Genomic DNA, 24,905 nt, shown 5'->3' on the forward strand with positions numbered 1-24,905 from the left:
TTTGTCCTAAGAATGTCTAAAGCATTGCAGACTATTAAAATAACAAACTTCTCATTAGCTCAATACATCTCTCTTCAACTACTTAGTCAGACTTGGTTCCAGTTGTTTGCAATGAAGACCCTGGTTAGTCTATTGTCTGGTACCATCTAATGTTTCTCTTCCACGATAATGCTGCCTACCACTGCTCAGACAATTTGAACTTTAAGTCATCTATAAATACTTTATAATTCAGTTTTCCTATGCAAGTGGACTCATAATACCCAGGTCATTCTGAACTTTAATGTTTTTCACTTAACAGAATTATCTTAGAGATTTATTCATAGTAAAACAGGAGCCTACAGCATGGCCTATAGCTAGTATTTCCTACTCCATCATGAGAGCCCACCACAGCACACTCAGCCAGTTTCTGGCTGGAGGGCAGTTGGAATGTTTCACGTCCTTTGTAATTACAAGCAACGCTTTAATATGTGTTAGTACCTCCTCTGTATGTGTACAAACTTCTAGGAAGATACGCCCTTATTGATGAAATCCACAGCACATGCCCAATTATTCTTCAAAGAAATCAATCAGTTTGCATCTATGATAGATGTATGCCTGATTCCTCTACTCTCTTTGACATGGTGAGCTATTAAATTGACCCTTTTGCTAGATGGTTGTAATTTTTATGTGTTAGAATTCTTTACATCTCTCTGACCGACATGTATTACAATACCATTTTTTTCAGAGTTTCTTATTTTTATGTGTTCAAAATTTTATTTCATGGTTTCTGGACTTGTTCCTTTAACACCAGGAAAAGCCTTCTATCTATAACTACACTAGAAGCTGACCTTGGGGCTAGAGGAGAGATGGCCCAGTGGTAAAGAATACTTGCTGCTCTTGCAAAGAACCCGAGTTTAGTTCCCAGCACCTACAGGTAACGGCCATGTAACTCCAGTTACAGGGGACCTGATGCCCTTTAATGGCTTCTGTAAGCATCAGGCAGGCACACAGTACACATACAAATACACAAGTGAAACACACATACACATAAAATAAAATAAGTAAATCTTTTTTTTAAAAAAGCCATCCTTGTTTATTCTTCATACACTGTCAATTTAATATTCAAGTGTTAATTCAATGGGGACATATTTGGCAAAAAATTTAAGGAAGCCGGTAAACATAGCTTTTTCTGGTACTATCCTAATTATTAGACCTTTGCTTTGATTGGCTGCACTGCCATCAAATAACCCACACTAAGTTCTGGAACAGCTTTGAGTTGACTTCTGAGCTTCTACTGACCTAAAAAAGTAGGACCCACGCTGTTTTAATATTTGTACCTTTAGAGTATACTTTAACATTTAATAGATGGTACAATTAAGTTAAATTTATTTCTTTATTACATTTCTTTAAGAGTTTATTTTTAATTATGAATACATATTCATGTCTGCGGGTAAGTTTGTACAGGTGACCGCAGGTGCCCTTTGGAGGCGGGATCTCACTAGAGCTGGGGCCACAGGCAGCTGAGAGTCATCTGACGCAGGGGCTGGGACTGCACTCGGTCTGCAAGAGCAGCACTGGCTCCTAACCCCTGAGCCATCCCTCAAAATGTATATTTATATCATCATTATTATTGTTGTATTTTATTATTATCATTATTATTATTATTATTATTATTATTGCATGTGTACACGCATGAATGTGCTCATGAATGACCACACTGTGGAGTCAGATCCCTTTCTACATTACATGGGTCCCAGGGAATGAAATCAGGTCAACAAGTCTTTGTGGCAAATGGGTACTTGCTGAGCCATATTGCCATTCCCAACTAATTTTTTTTAATTGTATAACAAAACACTAAAGTTTTATGTGAAAAATATTTATGTAATGGTAATATTCAAAGACAAACCACATTTTTAGCTTCTAACTAAAAGATGACAAATTTACCTGCAAGTGCTATGTGCAGAAACAGTGGAGGACGGGGTGAAGCCTGCTCTCAGGTCTGCTGAGAAGGGAAGTTGTGCTGAGCGCATCAGTTTTTACCCCTTCTCTTTCTTACACGCTGTCCTTTCATATTTATTATGTCATGGTTTTTTTCCTTTTAGAAAGAGTCTCTATAGCCCAGGCTAGCCTCCAATTCCCTTTGTAGTTGAAAATTACCTTGAATTCCTAATCCTTCTGCGTCCACTGCCCAAGGGCTGGGATTGCAGCATACACTAGCACACCCTCCTAGCTTTAGTATCTGCACACCCACACCTCGGGCTGGTATGATGAAAATTCATACCTGTTTGACTTCTTCAACAGCCACAGCAACTGACAACAAGACTGCCTGACCAAAGCTGCCCTGACAGGAAACGTGACAGGCTGGGTCAGCCCACCGCATATGTAGGCCATCTCTTTCACCATTGTCCAGCTGTAGCCTGTGAGAAGGAAGGAAAGGTAAGTTTTGGATTGGAATCTTGGAAGTCAATTAACTAAAAGACCAAATTACCCAGAAAAAGACAACTCTGTCACTAATTTATAGATGAGATCCTAGAAAATTCACGAAGTCTCCACTGACTTCACAGTAAATTAAAACATAGCAATGCAAGGAAAAGATTGCTTTTATTTATGCTTCTAATGCTGGGTGAAGCCCTGTCTCTTGCTAATTAAGTCCTCCATCATTAAGCCACCCAACAACAGTGAAATGCTCAGGGCCAGAGCGGTGTCCTCAGCCACACTCACTCTTCTGGCCCCGGCTGCCTGGAAAGCAGCATGTATGAACTTCAGCCGACACACTGAGTTTGCTGTAGACTGCGTGGGAAAATGAGCGCAGAGGCCATTACCCATCTGCACAGACCGACCTGGGCTATGCTCACAGCAGGTGAAGACCTTTGTTCTGCTACAGCTCGCAAATCCATGGGAAGCGTGTGGACAGACATCATCAGGACCTATGAGGGGTAACCTAAGGGGGGGTACCCCCCTTCTGCCCCTTCCCCAGGGTCACATCTTTCCTTTAGGCCCCCAGGCTGTGTGGGGTGGACTTTTTAGCTCTGTATTAAAGTGCGTGCTGCTTTGACAACTGGAGGATCCTTTAACTCAACCAACAGTAAGCACCTGATTAGAATTACCACCTTCATTGACTTTCTCAGGATGCCAGCCTGTTGTCCAACCCAAGGAGAAGGTCACATCTGGAAAGGAAGCCGTCACGGTGTCTAGAAAGGCTTTGGCATCCACGACTTTGCTGCTTCCGTTTGGCCCAGGAAGAATATCCGCATTGATCCACACGGGACGCTGAAGGAGCGGCTTCACATTCTCCAGGAACCGCATGGAAGCTCTAACGGCTGCCAGACTGACGAAGAGAGTTGGGGACCAGTGAATTGCCCTGCTCTGAGAATCTCTAATGCTCTCAGGCTCAAAATACAAATGTAAAATGTCCTATGGGACAAGAGAGGAAGAGTAACCCACACAACTTACCTCAAAATACTTATGCTTCTATTTCATGACAGTGACTTATAGATTTTACCACTATATGGCTGATACCAGTACCTATGACCCAAACGGGGGCTTCAAAACTCCTATTCGGGTCACTAAATGTGAAATGATATAAGAAAAGAGAGACATATTCACTTTCCAATATGGCGGGTACAGTTGGGCATGTTCTGAGAGGTGGTCCTCACCACATCTCAGTCTCTGGTAAGAGCGACTCTTGACACCTGACATCCTGCGGGAGACAAGGTCTCTCCGTCATGCACGACTGGGTGAGTCTGGACACATGAACACATTTTATAAAATGCCTGGAAAGCACTTCCTGAAGCTAATACAAAGCCGGCTCTTCTGCGCTCTGAGCACCTTCTGAGGAAGGAGGGAGGAGGTTTCAGTGCCAGGTCTATGGAGTCTGTCTTCTCCCCTTCCACGGCTATGCTCACAGACTTCACAACAGCTCTTGATGTTGTTTTGACTTCTTTATCTGTTGGTTTTTGAGACAAGGTCTCACTACTTAGCTCTGGCTGGCCTGGAACTCACCCTGTAGACCAGGCTGGCCTCAAACTCAGAGATCGCCTACCTCTGCTTCTAAGTCCTGGAATTAAAGGTGTGTGCCACCACACCCAGCTTACAAAATGGTCCGGTTAGTTTATCATATTTACTTTACTTTGTGTGTGTATGTGTGTCTAACTGTTCTCAAATCCACACACATACCAACTTAACTGGAAAACCTCACTACTTCTAAAGGTTCTTCCAACCTTAAAGATGACCCTTCTGAGCCTTTAGAAAGGTTCACCAGGAGAAACAGCTACTGTGCTACTGTGGTAAAGGCTGAGACCCTGTGGATGGAGAGACAGCCTCTCTTCCCGAGGACGGGCATGTCCATCTGTGTTTCCTTTCCTCCAGTCTCCTGTACCTTTCATAGTCTCCCCACTGTCTTTGAAATGGACACCCTAGATTTTAGTGGATTAATAAAGTAAGTCTTAGACAGGACCTTGTAGGTCCTAATTTCGATGCTTTTATTTATCTGTAATGCTTCCTGACTTTCTATTACATTGATGTCTGTTAAAACCCAAATTCTAAAATTCACATGGAACTACAGAAGACCCCAAATCAGCAGAAAATCCAACGAAAAAATCGGCAAAACTAGCTGGACATGGTTGCACACACCTTTAATCCCATACTTGGGAGGCAGAGGCAGCTGGATCTCTGAGTTCAAGGCCAGTATGACCTACAGAGTGAGTTCCAGGACAGCCAGGGCTACACAGAGAAACCCTGTCCCAAAAAACAAAACAAAATAACAAAGCTAGGTGCACCAGAGGCTGAGGTGGCGGGGGTGGGGGGTGGGGGGGGGGGGGGAGAAGTGCCGCAACTATGAAGAGAGTTCAAAGTTCAAGTTCAAGAACTTAACTCCAGAAACAAAACCAACCAACCAACCAAACAACAAGATGCAGCAAAGCTATAGCATAAAGTTACACTCGGACTCTGAACTGCTTCCGAGACGGGCTGAGCACTCAGCTCCCAGCCTGTGGTACTATTTTACAGGCCGCGTAAGGCTTTCTTTAGGATGCTGGAATCGACCTCAAGGGGCAGGCCTGGGAGGGCTCTCCCTGCACCTGGTCTCAGCTTACTTCTTGGTCTGCTGCCACGGGAACTGATTCCTCTCACAAGAGCCTTGCCCCAGATGGCATCTGTCCTCTCCAGGGAAGTGGACGGACCGAAACTCCTCTGAAGCCCTGAGCCAAGATTCTACAGCTGCCTCTGCCAAACAGTTCGGTCACAGTGATGTGAAAGTAAACTGATAACGCCAAGCGTCTTACCTTATCTGGCCTGCTTACAAATCCAAGGCAACAGAATAAAAACCATCCCTAATTTATAAGAAGTAACTTAACATTGTATTTTAGATGAAAATCTTTTAAAACCCCACAGCCAGCTAAAACTCCAGATGAAATTTAAACATTACCATATATTACTACATGACAATCATAATGCCATGTTGTAATCATGTATTATTATTTGTATGCTATACAAAATAACCTAGAAGCATAATGCAAGATCCACTAAAATACCATTCAGCTCCATTTACAGAGGTAGTTCAGAGGTTTGCTTTAAAACTCAGGCTGGCTGCAGGGTTCATCTGGTAAAGGTGCTTGCTGCTAAGTCTAATGACCTGATTGTGGAAGGAGGGACCTGACTCCCGCAAGTGTCCTCTGACTCCCACGAGCCTGCTGTGGAGTTTACACACACACACACACACACACACACACACACACGAAAAGAAGAACGTGTACTCTGAGGCTGGGAATGTAGCTCAGTGGTGGAGCAGGCACTTGGCATGCACAAGGCCCTGTATTTGGTCCCAAGCACCACAGACGGAACAGAGAAGTGAGCTCTCCATGCCCAGATAGGCTGATGCTCTCCACTACCAAGCATCTAAGCAGAAGCAGGGTCTCTATTCTCTCGAGAACAGAAGCTCTTGGGATTTTTATGGGGACCGTATATAAAACACACACAGCTTTCAGAACTGTGTAACACATGTTTCTTCTCTTACTCTGCAGAGCAGTGCATACTCAGAGTTGCTGAGCCACCTCTGCAGCCCCGATCAGCATGCTGTATGCTGCTCTTGCAGAGGACCCAAGTTTGGTTCCCAGCACCCATGCTGGGGGCTCACAGTCACATATAATCGAAGTCCAGGGAGTGTGATGTCCTCAAATCGCCTCTGAAGGAGCTGCGATGCATGTACACACATACACAGATATACACACTTAATTAAAAATAAAATAAAGCTTACAAGATACATTTTTTAAATTTAATTAATTTATTTTTAGTGGCTTGGCCCTTCTGCGGGTCACTAAAATAGCAGCTAAACCCCACAAACGCACAAGCTAATCTACGGGCGCCAAAGATGGCCTCACAGACAACAGCAAACACTTGAAACACTGCACACGTGGAAGAGGAGCGGGCTAAGTGTTTAAACTGCCCAGTGCTACTGACTGGCCCTGGGATCTGAGGCTGGTTCAGCGCTCGTCCTCTGGTGACACCCTCAGTGATGCCCGCCGGGACCAAGACTGCCCATAAAGCTGATGGGCCCAAACCACCCACAAATCTCTCTGGTTCTCAGAATTTCTTTAACTCACCCATCCCCATCAATCCGGACTCGTATACATCTGGGTTATATAGCTACTCGCTACAGCAGAGGGACAAGGCTTGCTGGGCATTCACTCACAAACGGTGATGGCCATCTTAACAACCCAACAAGCTTTTCAAATCCTTACTCACTTCCTGAGATAATTTGATTTTACAGATTTTTAATTTTTTTAATTTATGAGTGTGTCACATGGGTGCCACATGGGTGCAGGTGCCTGCAGAAGTCAGAAGAGGGTGTTGGATCCCCCGGCTGGAGGTAGAGGCTGCTCTGAGCTGCCAGACATGGATGCTGGGAGACCTATTTGGGTCCCCTGAAAGATCAGCAAGGGCTCCTAACCACTGAGCTGCCTCTCCAGCCAGAAATATCTTGAGGTATGTATGATTCAGAGACAGGTCGGGTTGCCATGTTTCTGTGTTTGGATGGCAGTGGCTGCTGGGGGCTTGTGGGAAGCCACTGCCTCCCAGCAACTCCAGCATTAAAGTTTCTGTATTGCCAAAAACAATAGAAGGCAAATCTCCTGCGATGGCCATTGGGGGCGAAATGAGAACCTGAGAACCGTTCCTACACACATGGTCAATTCCTGAAAAGTATTGTGAAGAACACTGCAATTACTGAAGACTTCAGAAAAGCCTTTCTACTAATGCAAAGCAGTCAAACTGAGTCTGCATGGACGGCTCTGTTATGTTCTCTCCTTCAGAGCACTGGTGGAGAAAAGCACTTTGTTTTCCATTTACAGAGGAAAGTAAGACATTCCTCTATAAAAGCTGCCTTCAGTCTTAAAGGAACAATCTTACCTATCAGCATGATACCATTTTTAAGTCTATTCTGGGAACACATAAAGGCCTAAAATTTCATTTTCAGTTGACTAAGGTGTAAAAATAGGTAATCAAAGACAGAGATGCACATGTTAATGCTTTTCCTGCGAGTGAATTCTGCAACAGTAAGAAGCATGTTTGTACAAATACCTCTTGAAATCCAGCTTGATGCCCTTGTTGCTCTTGATGACCTCAGCCAGCCACTCCTGCAGAGAGTTATCGCTGTATGTCTCAGGAGGATGGGCCATGATTGGCTGGCCATGCTCTGATCCATCACTAGGAAGAAGGACATCAGCCTCTATCATGTGGGCAGCACCTGCCCAAGTAAGAGAGCTATGTTACTGCTGAACAAGGATGGAACTACAGAAGCCCATGGGAGGAAGAGGGAAGGAATCACCCTACCTACAAATCCTTTCCGGTAAAGGGAGGAAGAGGGAAGGAATCATCCTACTTATAAATTCTTTCTGGTAAAGGTAGTACAGAAAGGGAAGGGAAGCCTGTTAAGTACTGTTGGAATTTTCTGGTAGCAAAGATAGTTTATTTGAGCTGAGAGTGTCCCTCAAAGGTGCTGCTTGCCTAATAGTATGAGCAAGACTTTGGTTCTACCTCTGGTATCACACAGAAATATACAAACCTGCACACCACACAAATACAGAGACACACACACACACACACACAAATATGCAGACACATGCATGCACACATACTTGCACATACAGAGATATATAGACACACACATACACACCCTCACATACATATGCACATGCACACATATGCACACATATAGACACAGACATATACATACATATTTATGCACAGAGATATATAGATGCATGCATATACATACATGCATGCACACACACAAATACACAGACACACATATACACACAGATACATAGACAGCTGCATGTATTATCTTCTTGATATTCAAATTAGAATCCAAAGATTTCATGCCTGAAATGTTACACAAAAATTACTGTCTTTGATTTAAAACTTAGCTACTTTTAAAAAGTGGCTTGTTTGGTGGGACAGACTACCACCACATAGTCCAAACTGGCCTCAAACCTGTAGCTGTGCTCTCCATCCTCCCAAATGCTGGGATTACTGGCATTCGCCACCACCCTCGCTCTGGATGCCTGCTACCAGGAGATCTGAAACAGACTTCTGAAAGTGGCTGCTGTCCTAAGGAAACCCTGACATAAAGTACCAGCCCTGGGACCTGGGGAAGCCTTAGCAGGTAAAGAAGGAACGGTTCATGGAAACTGACTTAAGAACAGACATCTGTCTTAATTTTTAGAATTATTTCTTTATTTTGTGAATATATGTGTCTGTGTGCATGCCACAGTGTACACGCATGTGCATGTCACGGTATGCACATGGAAGTCAGAAGACAATGTACGAGAGCTGGTTTTCTCTTTCTATCCTGAGGGTTTGGGTATTAAACTGAAGTTGACAGGCCTGGTAGCGAGCACCTTTACCTACTGAGCAATCTGTTTTAGACAACAGTAAACTTGGCAACACGGTCATTTGTAGTCACGGCAGAAGATGGAGAGGAGAGGAACCAGAGAATTTGTGGAGTTGATGTACGTGGTTTCCAGGAGACGCTTCAAGTGTCAACTGGTTTCTTTGAACAATTTGCATTAATAATGAGAAGAAAGTAGATAAATAGTTAATTGTTGGGATTTTTAGTAGTATACTAAGGAAGTATTTCCAACTTAGCCCCAAATATCGTTCTAGAGACTTCCATCTTCCATACAATTCCACTGGCAATTAAATTTAGATGAGTTTGGAGAAAAAGCTTCAAATCAGAGCACTACAATACAATATAATTCCAGTGCCAACACAGCCAACAGGGCAGCTGCAAGGCCTTTATAAACCTCAGGCCAGCACCCACTCCCACACAACGGAAGAGAATTTAGAACACTAAGAGTATGTGTCCATAGTAACCACACCTGCAGACCAACCAAGACAGAGTGAGGACCACCACAAAGCAATCTGGGTATGTGGCTTTTGACTAGACGAGTGTAATAGACCCACAAACTGGGGCTAGAGAGATGGCTCAGTGGTTGCCACCCTAGCTACTCTTGCAGAGGACCTGGGTTCAGTTCCCAGCATCTACATAATAGCTCCCAACTGTCTGTAACTCCAGTTCCAGGGATCCAGTGCCATCTCCTGGCCTCTACAGACAATATTCATGCATGGTAGACAGACAGACATGCAGACAAAACACTCAGACACAGAAAATTATTAAATAAATCTTAAAAATAAAGCTAACATGTTTATGGGAGATATATGCAATTGAATCAAAATGAACGGAGGTAGTTCAAATAGAGATTAGAATGAAAGTTTGTGGGTCCCCAAAGTTCACAATTAGGTCTGAGCAGTCAGTAGCAGATGGGACCACTTCCCCAAAGACACCACCAGAGGCTCCAGGGTATTTCTCTTTTTAAAAAATTATTACATATTTTGAACCAGGTGGTGGTGGTGCACGCCTTTAATCCCAGCACTTGGGAGGCAGAAGCAGGCAGATCTCTGTGAGTTCGGGGCCAGCCTGGAGCTAGTTCCAGGACAGGCTCCAAAGCTACAGAGAAACCCTGTCTCAATAAACAAAACAAAACAAAAAATTATTACATATTGCATTTGTTTATGGGGTCACACGCATGCCATGCTGTGGTGTGGAGGGCAGAGAACAGCGCGTGAGAGCTGGTTCCCTCCTGCCGTCGCGTGTGTGGCCCTGGGATTCCACTTGTGCCGTCAGGACTGGGGCCACCGCCTTTGCCAGCCCACCAAGGGTATTTAAGCTTTTAGGAAACACAAATCTAAATTGCAGTGACATATACCAATCTGTACAGACTGGGGTGCTGGCCAAAGATGTGAAGATTTAGGACCCTCTCCTCACTATTGGTAGGAAGAGAAAAGAGGTACAATCATTGAAGTCATGAGCACCTGTAGCCTGGCTTCTAGTAGCCCATGTCTAAGGTCCCAGGAACCTTCCACAGATGGTCAGCCTGGAGAAAACCAACTTACATAGCAAAATTAACTCCTTAACAAGATTATGGGAGACTGTGCCATCAAACCTGTTGGGTATCCCACAGTGAGACCATCTCCAGGTCTCTTTTGCAAGGACTTTTATCCCCTCCCTTCCGGGAGTACCATCCCATTTCTGGGAATTCATCACTGCTTTTCTTCAGTGTATTTTAACACCATTTCTCTGTGTCTGTTCATGTTTGCTGACTTCTTTTTAGCATGTGTCCTGCTGGCCTCCTGTATATGGTACACAGGGTAGACAGTAACAGGGTTTGTAGCAAACAACAGTTTGCATTTTAATTGTGAAGTGGATAAAACATGCTCTGTGGATACAATGTATTCCTTCGTGTGCAAAAAGGAATCCTCAGAAACCCATGCCAGGACCTCAGCAAACCTCAGAAACACATTCACTAAGGAGCAACAAGGAAGGTACAAGGCAAGGAGATGGGGAGGAACCTTAGTGGGGAGGGAGTGTTCAAGTCAGGGTTCAGGAACAGGCCCAGCGGAGTGATACAGTTCTGTAATTCCCACTGCTGGTGAGATAGAGTTCAATCAAGCCCTGCCTAGACTACAGAGAAAGTTCAATGAAAAATAAAAGGAGCAGCTGGAGAGATGACTCAGCAGCTGGAGAGACCGCTCAGCAGTTGAGGAGTCTCTTCCAGAAGACTTGAGTTCAATTCCAAGCACCCACAAGGTGGCTCATGATCATCTGTAGCTCCAGTATCAGGGAGTTTGATGCAGTGTTCTGGCTTTTGGGCACCAGGTACACTCACGGTGCACTGACATACATGCAAGCAAAACACCCAGATACATAAAACAAATAAACTGAAAAACATAGACAAGCAAGAAAAGGAAAAAGAATGCTAGGGCAGAGATTAGTGGCAGTGCTTGCCTAGGGTGTTCCAGGGCCTGGGGTCAATATCAATATCACAAAGCACACGTTCCTGGAAAGAAAGCAGCCGGTGTGAGGACAGCAGGGGCTCAGCCATGCGAGGAGCTGGAAGGCCAGCAAAGAAGGAATAGCGGCCCCACAGCAGGCAGATCTGAAGAATTAGGCTAGCTTGTGCAGGGTGTTCAGGTCACTGTGATGGTCTGGAACGCCAGTAAACAGAACGCATCCTCTACACGGATGGTTGCAGACAAAGCAGCAGGTTAGCAGATGGGTGTCAAGCTGTTACTTGTATCACGGTGAAGCTAGGACAAACGGCTAGGACAACTTAGTTAAGGGGGGAATGAGCCTGATGACGTCTAACTGTAGCAATCCACCTGCACTCAAATTCTGGAAGGGAGTCTGTCTCCAGAGCCAAGTCCAGCTGCGTTCACACAGCTGCTGCCCACTCTCCAGGGAAGCCGCGCACTCTCTTGCCCCACTGCCTGGCACATGGCTGCTGTCCACTGTCCAAGGGAAACTGTGCACTCTCTTGTCCACTGACTCTGGCAGACTGGCTCCCAATCCAGCGAACTCATAGACATTTCACTTGGATTTCAAAAAACGTACTGAGTTCCTAAATTACCCAACGTAACCTGAAGTAGTCAGGTGTGGCAGCTCATATCTGGAATCCCAGGACTTGGAATGCTGAGGCAGGAGGATCACAAGTTTAAGGCCAGCCTGAGTTGCATACCAAAGACTGCTTCAAAAAAATATGAATAAGAAAATATTTTTTAGCAGAAATAGCAGAAGCCACTTACTCCTCAATGCCTCACGCATCTGGGACTTGTGGTTGGCCGCGTGATACCAGACGATCTCAGCGCCATCTTTTGTCGTGATCTGATTGTTTCTGAGAAAATAATCCAGTATATTTTCACTCCAGAATCCTGAAATAACAACATTTACATGACAAAGAATATTGTTTTTGATGGGGAACATGTTTAAGGTGGACAATACGATGTTGTGAGATGCACGTGGCAAGTAAAATAGTTTTTATCCTGAGGCGAATAAGCATGCCCATCATCTCCCAGCGACTGTGTTTAAATTTTGTTATTGGTATGTGTGTACACATGTGTGTATGTGTATATGTGCACACATGTAGGTGTGCACATGCATGCACATGCATGGAGAGCAGCTAAAACCTCACTAGCATAAGTCTCATAAACAGAACATTTTCATTACCTATATTCCTCATGGTGCACACTAGATCCCCAGACTCACTCGCTCATTCTGCATATCTGCCCTTTATCTTTTGGTCAACACTTCCTCATCTCTCCCAGGAATAGCCAATATTGTGTTCTCTATTTCTATGTCTTTTATAAAAGAGATCATGCAATAAATTTTCTTCCTGTGGCTGGTTTATTTCACTAAGCACAATAGTATCTCCCAGACTCACATGTGTGGCTACTAGAAAGGGCTTTGTTAGCGTGAAATGCTATTCTACCGGTAGCAGGTACCATATCTTCTTTACCCATTAGCCTGTCGCTGTAGACTTGGCTGTCGTGAAGAATGTCCACACACATTTCTTTACAGGGTAGCGCTCTCCTCCCCATGGGCATGTGCCCACAGTGGGGGACTGCTGGGTTTCAGGGTTAAAAATGTTTTTATATATAAAAAAAATATATTGAGAGAGAGACACCAAGCAATTAGGCTAGGAAAAATAGATTCACAATACAGAATATGCATTGTGACATGTGGGTCTGCGGTACATGTAACATAGACCATGCTGCAATCAGTAGCCATGCGCTGTGGTCTGCAGACTGGAGATGTAAAAAGCATGCAGGAAGACACAAAATGCTAAGAAGCAGACACTGAAAAGCAGAAACTCTACATTGTGTCCTCCAAAAACCCGGGTCCTCTGCATAGAGACAAAGCTACATTAAAAAACTGAGGGAGGTTCTGTGTGTCTGTCCCCGCCAAGAAAACCCAAAAGTCCTGAAGGTATGTCCACGAGCCCCTTTAACAGCCTGAGTCCAAGTGTTGCTGCAAATCTGCCTTCAGACCATGACCCTCTGGGCAGCAATCACAGGCTGTCAGCATGGACAGATACAAGGAGCGCACATGTTGCAAGTACTCACAGCATACCAGGTTGTCCTTAATCTCCTCCCTAAGCACTGCTATCCAGTGCAGCGCCTACGCACATTGCCAACTGTTGGTTATTTAACTCTGCCTGCCAGTAAGATACCAGGAAAGTCGAGGCTGGAGAGATGGCTCGGTGGTTAATAGTGCTGCCACTCTTTCAGAGGACCCAGGTTTGATTCCCGACACCAACATGAACGCCCTTCTGTTATCAATCTGTTAACTCCAATTCCTGCAGACAAACGCCCCCTTCTAGCCTTCGTGGGCACTGCATGCATGTAAAGTACAGACTCACATGCAAGCAAACACTCATATACATAACATAGAAGTAAAAGGTAAATCTTTAATATCTATTAAATCTTTGGTCAGAAAACAGGACTTCTTTAACTACCTTTGTTCATTTTGATCCAAGTGCATGTATCTCCCATAAACATGTGGGCTTCATTTTTGAGATTTATTTTCTGTGTCTGAGTATTTTGCCTATGTATGTCTACTATGTGTGTGCTTATTGTCTGCAGAGGCCAGAAGACAGCACTGGATTCTGGGACTGGAGTCACAGAGAGTTGAAAGCTGACATGTGGGTGATGGGAACTGAACCCAGGTCCTCCACAACTGCAGCCAGTGGTTTTCTCCCCAGCTCCAGCATGCGGGATTTTTACAAACCAAATTACAAACTGCTCCTTTAGTCATAAAACTGAGGAGTTGGAAAGATAGCACCTGCCAGCCTGTGGTTTAGCAAGCACTCTGAAAAAAATAAGGGAGTCTCCAGTGCCCCCCACTGCCCCCAGAGTTCCCCACTGCCCCAGAGTTCCACCCACTGCCCCCAGAGTTACCCCACTGCCCCCAAATCCCTCCACTACCCCCAGAATCCCCCCACTGCCCCAAAATCCCCCCACTGCCTCCAGAGTCCTCCCACTGCCCCCAGAATCCCTCCACTGCCTCCAAAAACCCCCCACTGCCTCCAGAATCCCCCACTGCCTCCAGAGTCCTCCCACTACCTCCAGAATCCTCCCACTGCCCCCAGAGTCCTCCCACTGTCTCCAGAATCCCCCACTGCCTCCAGAATCCTCCCACTGCCTCCAGAAACCTCCCAGTGCCCCCAGAGGCCCCCTACTGCCCAAAGAGTTCCCCCACTGCCCCTAGAATACCCCACTGCCCCAGAACCCCCCACTGCTTCTAGAGTTCCCCCACTGCCCCCAGAATCCTCCCACCACTCCTAGAGTTCCCCCACTGCCCACAGTATACCCCACTGCCTCAACAGCTCCCCCAACTACCTCCAGCAGCCTGTACTGCTCCCAGCAGGCCCCTGAAACACAGGGCCCTGTTCACAAATGCAAGTGTATTCATGATCATCGCTTTTTAAATATCTGAGTTAGTTATTTTAGAAAGCACATTAATTCTTAGTTATGACAAATACCAACAAATAAGATAACAATTACATCACAGTATATATTCATGATAGAAACATAATAGGTGTGGCTTTGGACACTTGAATCCCACAGCTCAGAAGCCTAAGACAGAAAGATTATGAGTTCAAAGCCAGCCTAGACTACACAATAGGACTGCCTAAAATGAGGTGAGGAGGGACAGACAGACAGAGATCAATTGACTGAGAAAACTGGTCATTCTTTCCTGGAACACAGGTTGCCAGAACAAACCTAGGCATTAGGCTTTGCTATGGCGCCTTTCAGCCATTTATAGTGCATTTGGAGTTTTTATAAAGGCACCTTACAAATCAATAACAAGACACAATGATGCAGGACTTTTAAATCGAATACATTTTCTTTGGGTAGATTGCTGCTCTGTACTTAGGGACTTATGATGGGGTGATATCCAGATAAACTAATTGCTGGGTTAGAATATCCTAACTCAAAATACATTCAACACACCTACTGAGCATACAGCTCAGATCAGTCTATTTTAAAATGTTTGAAACATGTAAATTTGGTCTCTTAGAAGTGACCAAGGTAACTTTAGAAACCATTTAGTTGGGGGCTTGCTAACAGTTTGAGAGGGTGAGTCCACGACCCTCGCAGCACGGCAGCTGACAGGCAGGCATGGTGCTGGAGCCATAGCTAAGAGCTTATATTATTTGAAAGTTGAAGGCAAGGTGGGGGTTGAGCCTTCATGGGGGTTTTTTAAACAAAGCCCACCCCCAGTGACACACCTCCCCCAACAGACCACACCTCTTGATCCTTCCCCAAACATTTCCACCAACTAGGGACCGAGCACCAAAACACAGGACTCCATGGCTGGGGGGCATTCTTATATCTGAGAAATTCTACTCTGGATTTATTCCATAGACAGATAAATTCATTTGGGAGAATGCATTTCGTTCAGGAAACTTAATGAACTGTTCATAATAGCAAAAGAGTGAAACGTCAAATGTCTGTCGGCACTAAATTTGGACCATTCTGCAGCCCTTCAAATGAACAAGGCAACTATCTATGTACAAAAGCATTTCCAGGACAGTAGTAAGGAAAGCATTAGGAGCAATGGTGCAGGAGGAATAATGGGTATCAGCCAATATGTTACACAGCAAAGAAGGAGTTAAGGCTGCCAGTCAGGTGCCTATGTGAATTCAGGTTTTGTGTTTTATTTTGTGTGAGGGCATGAGACATTTTAGTTCCAAATGGCACTGGGTTGCTATTCAGATGACTCTGAAATGGGAGGATGTTTATTTGAGTGTATAAACGTCAACAACAGGATCCTCTTAAGTCTAGAGGGAGGAAGGCAGTGAAAGCTGAGGAGATGTAGCGAGGGAAAGCCCGCCAGTCCTTTCTGGCTTGAGAGATGCAGGAAGAGCTCCTATGAGCCAAGGAGCCAGAGAAAGGCAAGAACACTGCCACCCACACCTCCTGGAGAAGAGCACTCTTGTTAACAGCGTGCTTTTAGCCCTTCGAAATCTGGCTCAGACTTCCGATACCACTTGGGCAAAACGTTGGACACAGTGAACTGGGCAACTGCAGCCGGGTGGTGGGAGCTGTGTCTCTTATCAGAATGCCCCTCTGTGGTTAAAGGTCCTTATGTCACGGTTAAGCTGTTCCCTTTGGATCAGAAACTAAGGCATCAGGGTCTTCTCCACACTGTGCTCTAAGGATCTGCAGGCTCAACAGACACGTTGTCATTACGTTGTAAAGCGGTGTGCGTGTGTGTGCACGTCACATGCTCCTGAAGAATAGACAACTATCTCAGGTGCCATTCTTTGGAAGCCTCCACTTTGTGTTTTGAGAAAAGGAGGCTTGCTTGCCTGGGGCGCACCAAATAGACAAGTCTGCCTGGCTTCTAGCTACCCCTGGGGAGCTGTTTCCACCTTTCCAGAGTGACTTGTACCGGGGTAGCTGGTTTTCACAAGTGTTCTGTAGTTTATCAAATGAGCTCTCTCTCTCCAGCACCTCCACTAGGATTTCGATACCCCTCTCTCTTAGGTGTGTTGTCTCATGGTCCCCACAAGAGAGAGGGCCAGATAGACAACTATCTCAGGTGCCATTCTTTGGAAGCCTCCACTTTGTGTTTGAGAAAAGGAGGCTTGCTTGCCTGGGGCGCACCAAATAGACAAGTCTGCCTGGCTTCTAGGGTTTGGAAGGCAAAAAGGGTCACCTTAACTAATACATATGTATCATAAACAGCCACAAAGACTTCCTTAAAATCCACAGCCCCAAACCAGAGGGAGGCCTCCAACCTGGGGAAAACCAAGTCTTATTTTCTCTTCCGAGTTTGACAAATAGAGAAACAGACAAAAAGGAAACGAAGTTGGAGGGAGGTTTGATTGGCTGAGAGGAGATTTGGGAAGGGCAAGGGTGAACAGGATCAAAATACATTGTATAAAGATCCTCAAAGGGTTAATATAAAATACTAACATGTATATGCAATTTAAAATGTGTTAAGTAAGCTGTCTCCGGAAGGATCCACCAAGGAACCAAGGTGGATTGAAACCTGAGGGGGAAACGGGTTGAAAGTCAGGGAGTATAGCCCTTCCGGGACCATTCTGAACTTTTTGTATTAAGAATGAATTTTCAGTTTGTATTTGAAACAACTGAGTTATCCTAAATTGTTTCTAAAGCCCCCTTGTGACATGGAGACACTCACTCCGGTCTCTGTAAAATCCGCCACCAGGCCTCCTTCACGCTTTTAGCATTCTCGAATCTTCCACACCCAGCAGACACTGGCGTTTAAGACCGGAATACAGGGAAAGGAGTAGGCGGCGCCCGCCCAGCTTTCTGCGCTTACCTGGGCCCCCAGTGCATGCTGCCATGGTGATGGACGGACGCCGCTGTCCGCGCAGGCGCTAAGGCTTGGTACATATGGGCGTGGTCTCGGGTGGCGGAAGCCAGATGACCGGAACCTCGGCACCCTGCGGAATTGGTGCGCACGCGCATTGTAGCAGCTGGGTTGGCAGGGGCGCTATGTCCAGTTGTATCGCTGAACTACTTGTCCCAGGGGCCTGCGGCTGCAAAGCTAGACCTCACGTGACAGCACGAGTGGACTCGGTTCTGGCCCAGCCCTTCAGAGGGTAAAGATTTGAAAGTCGCTTTGACTAAAGTGGCAATTATTTTTAGCCTCGACCAGACCTCCGTAGTGTCTTTCCAGCCCAGCCAGAATTTTTTGTTGGATCCAGGAGGGTCGTGTAAAGATGAGAACACCACCAAGTCTAATAAACCAGAAGCAAACTTTATTCCAGAAACCAGATCTTAGGAAAACCAGAAGCAAACTTAAAAATAAAAAATAAAAATAAAACATCGTGGGGCACAGAAGCTTATCAGCTAGCTGAGACCACTGCCAGAGATGGTGTTTGTTAGGCTGTGGCAAAAGGTCGGTTTCTGAACCCACTTTTTATAGTAGGGGCACCAGGCATTATCTCTGAACAAAAGAAGTTTTACAACCTTGCCCTGACCCTTGGGTTGGTCAGCGGAGACCCTAAAGAGGGGAGTGAGTGCTAATGTCAATGTAATTAGGCAGCCATCATGAAATATGTTTCAGGGGAGATTACAACGAAAGTCCCTAATTGCGAGAAAACAGATATCTTTAGCAATTAGTCAGAAAATGGGCAGCTTGTAATACTAGAAGGTTAATAAATTAGGATTAACTGGTTCTTAGGCTGAGAACTTAGAAGATAGCAGAAAGCTTTTCACACTATCTCAAGGTAAAACTCAGGTACTGACCGCCATACTTTACAACCTCCATTATCAGAGCTCATTAATTAAACCACTGTATTTGTCCACTGTCTCCTGGTACCTCCAGGTGTAAACTGGAGTCTTATGCCTCTCCTCTGGTGGCACGTTTCCCATAACGGAGACAGTGCCTAACCCAGAGGTCACATATCTCTGTCTCCTAAAGGTTAACTCAGTTCACATCTGTCGTTTATCAGGGATGGCCAGGACACTGCTCTCAATTTGTAGAGAGATATTCTGGCCTTGTAAATAAAACAGCCAGTTAGTTGTAAAATGACCTACGCTTCCCAAGCATCTGAGAAAATAGCTCACTGTGAATGACTGGTCCTTGATCTGCTGAGAAAGCTGCTGACAGTCTGTTCTCATTCTCCTAGACTTATAACTTTATATTTCTTTATTTCTACATTCTTATTTTTGGAATCTACATTTTTATTTTCTTATTCCTGGACTCTTCATTTTCCATCTCAGAAAACAAATTAGTCCTATCGCTTTATAGTTTTTTGTTTTCTGCCAGGGGGTGTCAGCATGCGGAACCGTAGTAAAGGGTCACAGCATTAGGACGGTTGAGAACCCTGAGAGATGAGCAGAGAGGGTAAGAGAGGAGGGAGATTTGTGTTGGTGGTGAAGAGTCTCTTGGGTTCTCCCTTCTGGCACAGTCTGTTGTCATCAGTGGATAGCAGGGAACTATAGAAGGGAGGGAAGGTGGTGGGAACCGCTCTAAGTCTCTCTAAAGCAGTGCTGTGGCCCCCAACACAGTTCCTCACAACTGAGCTGACCCCAACCGTAAAATTAGTTCATTGCTACTTCATAACTGTAATGTTGCTATTGTCATGAATCGCAATGTAAATGTCTGTGTTTTCCAATGGTCTTAGGCAACTCCTGTGAAAGAATGGTTCGACCCCAAAGAAGTCATGACCCCCAGGTTAAGAACAGATACTTAAGCTTATTTTTAATGTTATGATTAAAAATTAATAGAGGCTTAACACTATTTTTAAAAGGACCTTTATTGGAGCACTTGAACTTACCTGTATAAGTATGGAAATAAAGTTGAATTTTGTTTCTACAGATGCAAAATAAAAATACTTGCCCAAAGGCATTCGTATGAAATGGCATACCATTCTAAGCTAAAATAGAATATTAAGAATACAATTTTAAACTACCAAAAATTCTGGAGTGCAAAAAGTAAGAGAGAGTAATGGGGATGAATATTTCCAAAGTACCTTATATGCACCCATGAAAATGTCACAATGAAATCTAGTCTTTTTCTGGGTCTGGTCATACACACCTGTAATTCCAGCACTTGGGAGGCTGAGATGGAGGCCAGCCTAAGCCACACAGCTAGACCTTGTCTTAAAACGAAGCCAACCATTAGTTTTTACAGTTAATATACATTAACAATAATGTGGAAGACTAATGTATCAATTAAGTGTTTAGAAAAAGATAAATTTAGATGGTAAGGCTTAGTGCCTAGCAGAAAAAAATGCAAATAAAAATCTGCATGCAGGTGTGTAATAAAATTGTTATGATGAGAATACTAAGAACACAGGCTAGATTTCTAAAGGATTTTTTTGTTCCGTTCTGCAATTAAGATGCGTTTAACCGTCACAGAGGAAAAAGTGTTCTGACAGAAGCAACAAAACCTTTATGGCCCTAAGTCTAAAGCTACATAGCCCAGGGAGCTGAGGTGGGAAAACTTAATGTGCTACACTTTATGTAAGAAAAGTCACTATGAAAAATAGTGTGCACGGCTCTGGTAAATTAAAAACTGTGAGTCACTAATCTACTACTGGGTGTGTGTGTAAAGGAAGCCCCTGCCAAACAAGCAGCTGGACTGTGTGCACAATGCAGTTTTATTAACAAAAGCAAGACACAAAACCAACGTAAGGTCCACCAAAAGATGAACGGATAAAGAAAATGTGGCGTAGGCACGCAATGAAGTCAGGGTCCACACAGGAGATACCATCACTTTAACAAGGGTGAAGACAGGCCGGCACAGGAAGACCAATGCTGCAGGACTTCACTTCTCTGTGGAAACGAGGAATGCCGCACTCAGACAAAAAGCACAGATGGTGAGTGCTGGAGCTGAACGGGCAGCGTTGGCAGAGGAAAGGAAGATGCTGGGAGGATGTTGGTCAGGACACAAAACTTCAGGTAGGTAAAATAAATTCAAGTGTTCTCTTGTACAACCACAATAACTACAAAAATCCCAATATATCGTGCACTTGAAGAAACAGAAAATAAGGTCATTACTGTTATGACTTCTGCACCTTGAAATGGTACATAAGAAAAAATGACTGTCTGTTGAAAGGATGTGGTAGAAGAATGGGGAAACGTGCAGGTGGGAGGCAAAATTAACACTGTTAAGTTTTCATGTTTCTTTTTGCTGAGTTGTGCATATTGTATATATTGTCAAACATTATAAAGTCACTCAACAAAATATATAAAACTTAGAACGAGTCAGAAGTTTCTGTTTTATTTCAAGACAGTCTTTTGAAACTTGAATCACATTATCAAAATTATTCTTCCTATTAAAAAACTTCTGTGCTTTATTTTATGAAACAATACAGAAAGCTAAGCTGTCAGGAACCTACATAATCATCTGAGTAAGACTTCTTAGTCAATTATAAGGTGCAATATTCAGTCTCTACAGCAATCTGGATGTTTCCGACTTCTAGCTCAAACACCCAGTATGCTGCAAGCTCCTCTTGAGGTAGACATGGCATCCTCTGGTTTGTTCCCTGCACCCACTCAAGAGTCACTTCTTCACTGCAGCAATGAAAACCTTCCTATATGTTAATTACCTGTTCCATATGTCTAGTTCCAAAAAAGAAATAACTTATTTTTCAACTGATGAAATCCGATATGGTGTATTTTTATATGTAGCACACACAGGCACACAGCTTGTTCAATAGATGCATAAAGCAAGATATTTTACTTCATGTTTCAAAATGCAGAGAAACAGCGTTGCACTAAGTCTTAAGACCATAAACAAATGCTGTGGACTGACTATAAGGAGCCGTCTGATCTAAGTGCCAATGTGAAGACTATGACCAAGCAGGTGGCAAATGCAGTTAGAAAAAAATCTATTTCCAAATGCTGTAAAATGTACCCCTAACATTTAGGTTAGAATTCCTATTTTCAATAGTTGTAGACAGTTTGAAAACAAATTCAAAGTTACTTCATCATAGAAGAGCCTTCCACTATTTGGTAAATTCAATATTCATAAATTGTGCAGTTACACTACAAAGTAAGTATATAATATACCGAAAAATAAACGCATTATGTAAAGAAAACAAAATGAACTTGATCAGCAGTCACCTTTATACTATCTTTATATCACATTATTTTAATAAATGTTGAGAGTTTTATGTTGACATTTTATTTACTATTTGTAACACTTCACATTGTTTGTGGATATTATCCTCAAATAAGTCTTTGGCTGGTCCAAGTGTGATTCAGCTGAAAGCTCTGGTCCTAAGACCTTCGCTCCTGAGTTACAGACATGACTGGATCTCTAAATTGCAAGGCTTTATAAATATTCTTCTTAAAACAGGGTTATTTAGTGTGATTTCTTTTTCTTTATATATACAGTGAGTGTTTTTGATACAAAAAATATATTCCACATAATAAAAAAGCATCAAAACAATGATTACATTTTATATAAGTTAAATGACACACTTTTCTTTCTCCTGCTATTTGAATTAAACAAGAAAGCTCTATCACAACCTTTAACTGTAAGTTAAATATCCCATTATAAAAATAACTGCAATAGAAAGAATTAAAAATATGCAAAAGTAACAAGTTTGTTAAAATTTATACTTCATACATTGGGGCCAATCAAGAAATACTTAAGGATTAACATGGAATAATAGAAACCTGTTTCAGGCTTCAGTTATTGCTACACAATGACTACCTCATGGGTCATCTGGCCTGTTGTCCTCTGAAGAGTGTCAAAAACAGTGGTGTAATTTTGTAAAGAAGGAGAAAGCGAACACACTGTGATACAAAAATATTACCTATGTATATTAGCAAAGATTTATAAAACACATTTCAAATCATATGTTGCTATGGAAACAACAGACTTAAATAGAGAAGCACAAAGTCCTGAAGCACCCACAATAATTTTAATCAGGAAAAATGATATATATACATAATTTATGTGTGTGTATGTATATATATAATAATTTGGGAAGAAATAAAGGCAAAATTCTAGTTTAATCAGTTTATCTAATCATGGAGGTAGGGCTCCATTCCATTTATACAAGTAAGTTATCGGCTTTATTCAAAGAACTAGAAGTCTAGAGTCTTACTGGTCTTCACTACTGAAATCCATTTGAAAGACTCCAAACCATGTTCTCACTAGTGTACACACAAAACAGGTGCCCCTTCATAAGTCATCCTTGGCAGAAAGAGGTATAACTAAGCGCAGATACTTTGGCTTAACATTTAAGTCACACAGTAAATACTATACATTTTATGTTAGAAGATCTATTTTTCTTCTTAGTTCTTATACTAAACATAAAGCTATAAAAATGGTGGATTCCTTAAACTTTTAGACATTTAAATATTGTGCTAATGATTTTGAAAAATCATTCCTGCCTAAAAAGCAAAATTACATATTTCAATCATCAAACATTTAGTGTTTGTAACATTGCAATTTTAGTGCTGGGATTCATTTCAACAGGTCAGTTTGCAACATATAACATAGCACATTCTTTCACTCAAAAAGGTTCTCTAAAATGAAAAATGCTAACTCTATTTCTAGGGGCACACTAGAGTTGGAGGTCCCGCCGTGGATCACAGGTATCAGAGCACTATCGAGGTCGTTCAGGTAGTGCTGAGGCAGAAGTTGGCCTTCACAGCCTGCCTGAAATTCAACCTGGAAAAAAGAAATCTTGATAAGGTAATCCTAGAAAATTAGCCCTCTTGTGTTGCTCAGTAGATGAATATACAGAATATTTGAATACTCAGCTTAAGGATGTTAATAAAATGTTAGTTTCAAAAGTATATTCTCCCATTTCTTTCATCTCTTTACTAAATAAACTATAACATGTATTATAAATATTTTCACTGCTTTATACTTCAGATTCTTTCAATTGAATAAGTAAAAAAGTATGAAGCTTTAATACTTAGCAATGTAACTTAAAATAAAAATTAATTGAAAAATCAATTTACCATGTTTCAAGTTGTTGCAATACTATGTTTTGTGTGAGATGTATGTGCACTGTGTCTATGCGTACACGCGTGTGAATGCAGTTGTGCAGCTGCATTCATCTGTGTGTACAAGTCAAGTTCATTGGCTGACTTGGGTATCTCCCACGACGGTGCTCCCCCTCACATATACAGGTCTCTCTCTGTCCCAGCTAGACTGACTAAACAGCAAGCCTCAGGAGCTTCCTGTTTCTGTCCCCACAGCACTAGGGCTATAGGCCTGTGCCATCACACCCAGATTTGATGCAGGTGCTGGGGGTCTGAACTTAGGTTGTCATGTTTGTACAGCATGTACTTTACCCATTGAGCCATCTCTCAGGCCCTGCAATTCTACTTAAGATTTAATATTATTGATGAAATTTATGTTATATATATTTAACTATAAAAGGAAACAGTGCTTTCTCACCCAATACTCATCAGGAGCTTCCTTGAAAAGGGATCTTACTATAAAATAATGAAAACAAAACTCCTCTTCCCAGTAGGAAGCATGAAATAACACATCTTGCGGGAGAAGCAAACTAACCTACGAATGCTGTTTAGAAAGCCAGATTCTAGTGAAGAATCTGCCTTGAAATACTCTACTGAATGTTTTGGCAAGAGTTACAAAATAAATATATACAACAGATATACACTAGACATTCTGGGGAAAAATAAATGACTTTTCCCATGTAAGAAGAGCACTATTCATTGCCAGTAAAAATGTATATTAAGGCAACGCTGGGCTTCATACTGCACCTATCAAACTGTCAAAGTTCAAATGTTCGATTGGGCTTGTGGGACGGCAGACTAGTAGAGCACTTGCCAAGAATGCACAGCTTGGATTTGGTTACACACTAAAGTACAAGGGTGTGAATAATAAACTGTGTCAGAAATGGTTGACAGTAACCAGGCCTGGTGGAAACAGGCCTGTAATCCAGTTACTCAGGCGGAGACAAGAGGATCATAACTGCAAGGTTCATCTGGGCTACAGGGAGAGGTCAAGGTCAACTCTGCCTTCAAATAGAAAACAATGGGCCTTGCATATATGGGACTTGGGTTCATGTTCTCAGTGCATATTAGGAGCAATATGTTGATATCCATTGAAT

The 24,905-nt window shown here is 43.1% G+C and overlaps 2 protein-coding genes across 8 annotated transcripts in view; both read right to left on the bottom strand.

The window, feature by feature from the left end:
* Fam151b (family with sequence similarity 151 member B) overlaps positions 1–17,832 on the bottom strand; it is a 33,981-nt gene extending 16,149 nt beyond the window's left edge. For 2 of the 5 annotated variants that reach the window (XM_087896791.1, XM_087896790.1), the window contains exons 1-5: positions 17,669–17,832; positions 12,121–12,209; positions 7,555–7,720; positions 3,090–3,307; positions 2,261–2,396 (exon numbers count right to left, since the gene is read on the bottom strand). In XM_087896791.1, the coding sequence (XP_087752917.1) occupies positions 2,261–2,396; positions 3,090–3,307; positions 7,555–7,720; positions 12,121–12,209; positions 17,669–17,817 (758 nt within the window). In that variant the 5' untranslated portion in view covers positions 17,818–17,832. The other 3 variants (XM_048455908.3, XM_048455909.3, XM_048455910.3) reach the window with 3 other exon arrangements.
* A 2,609-nt stretch (positions 17,833–20,441) lies between these two features.
* Positions 20,442–24,905, bottom strand: part of Zfyve16 (zinc finger FYVE-type containing 16) — a 48,834-nt gene continuing 44,370 nt past the window's right edge. For all 3 annotated transcript variants that reach the window (XM_085676860.2, XM_085676859.2, XM_048455914.3), the window contains exon 18: positions 20,442–23,488. In XM_085676860.2, coding sequence (XP_085532986.2) covers positions 23,327–23,488 — 162 coding nt within the window. In that variant the 3' untranslated portion in view covers positions 20,442–23,326. The remainder of the gene's footprint in view (positions 23,489–24,905) is intronic.

The sequence above is a fragment of the Myodes glareolus genome, chromosome 15, assembly GCF_982192425.1.
Source record: "Myodes glareolus chromosome 15, mMyoGla1.1, whole genome shotgun sequence".
Taxonomy (NCBI): domain Eukaryota; kingdom Metazoa; phylum Chordata; class Mammalia; order Rodentia; family Cricetidae; genus Myodes; species Myodes glareolus.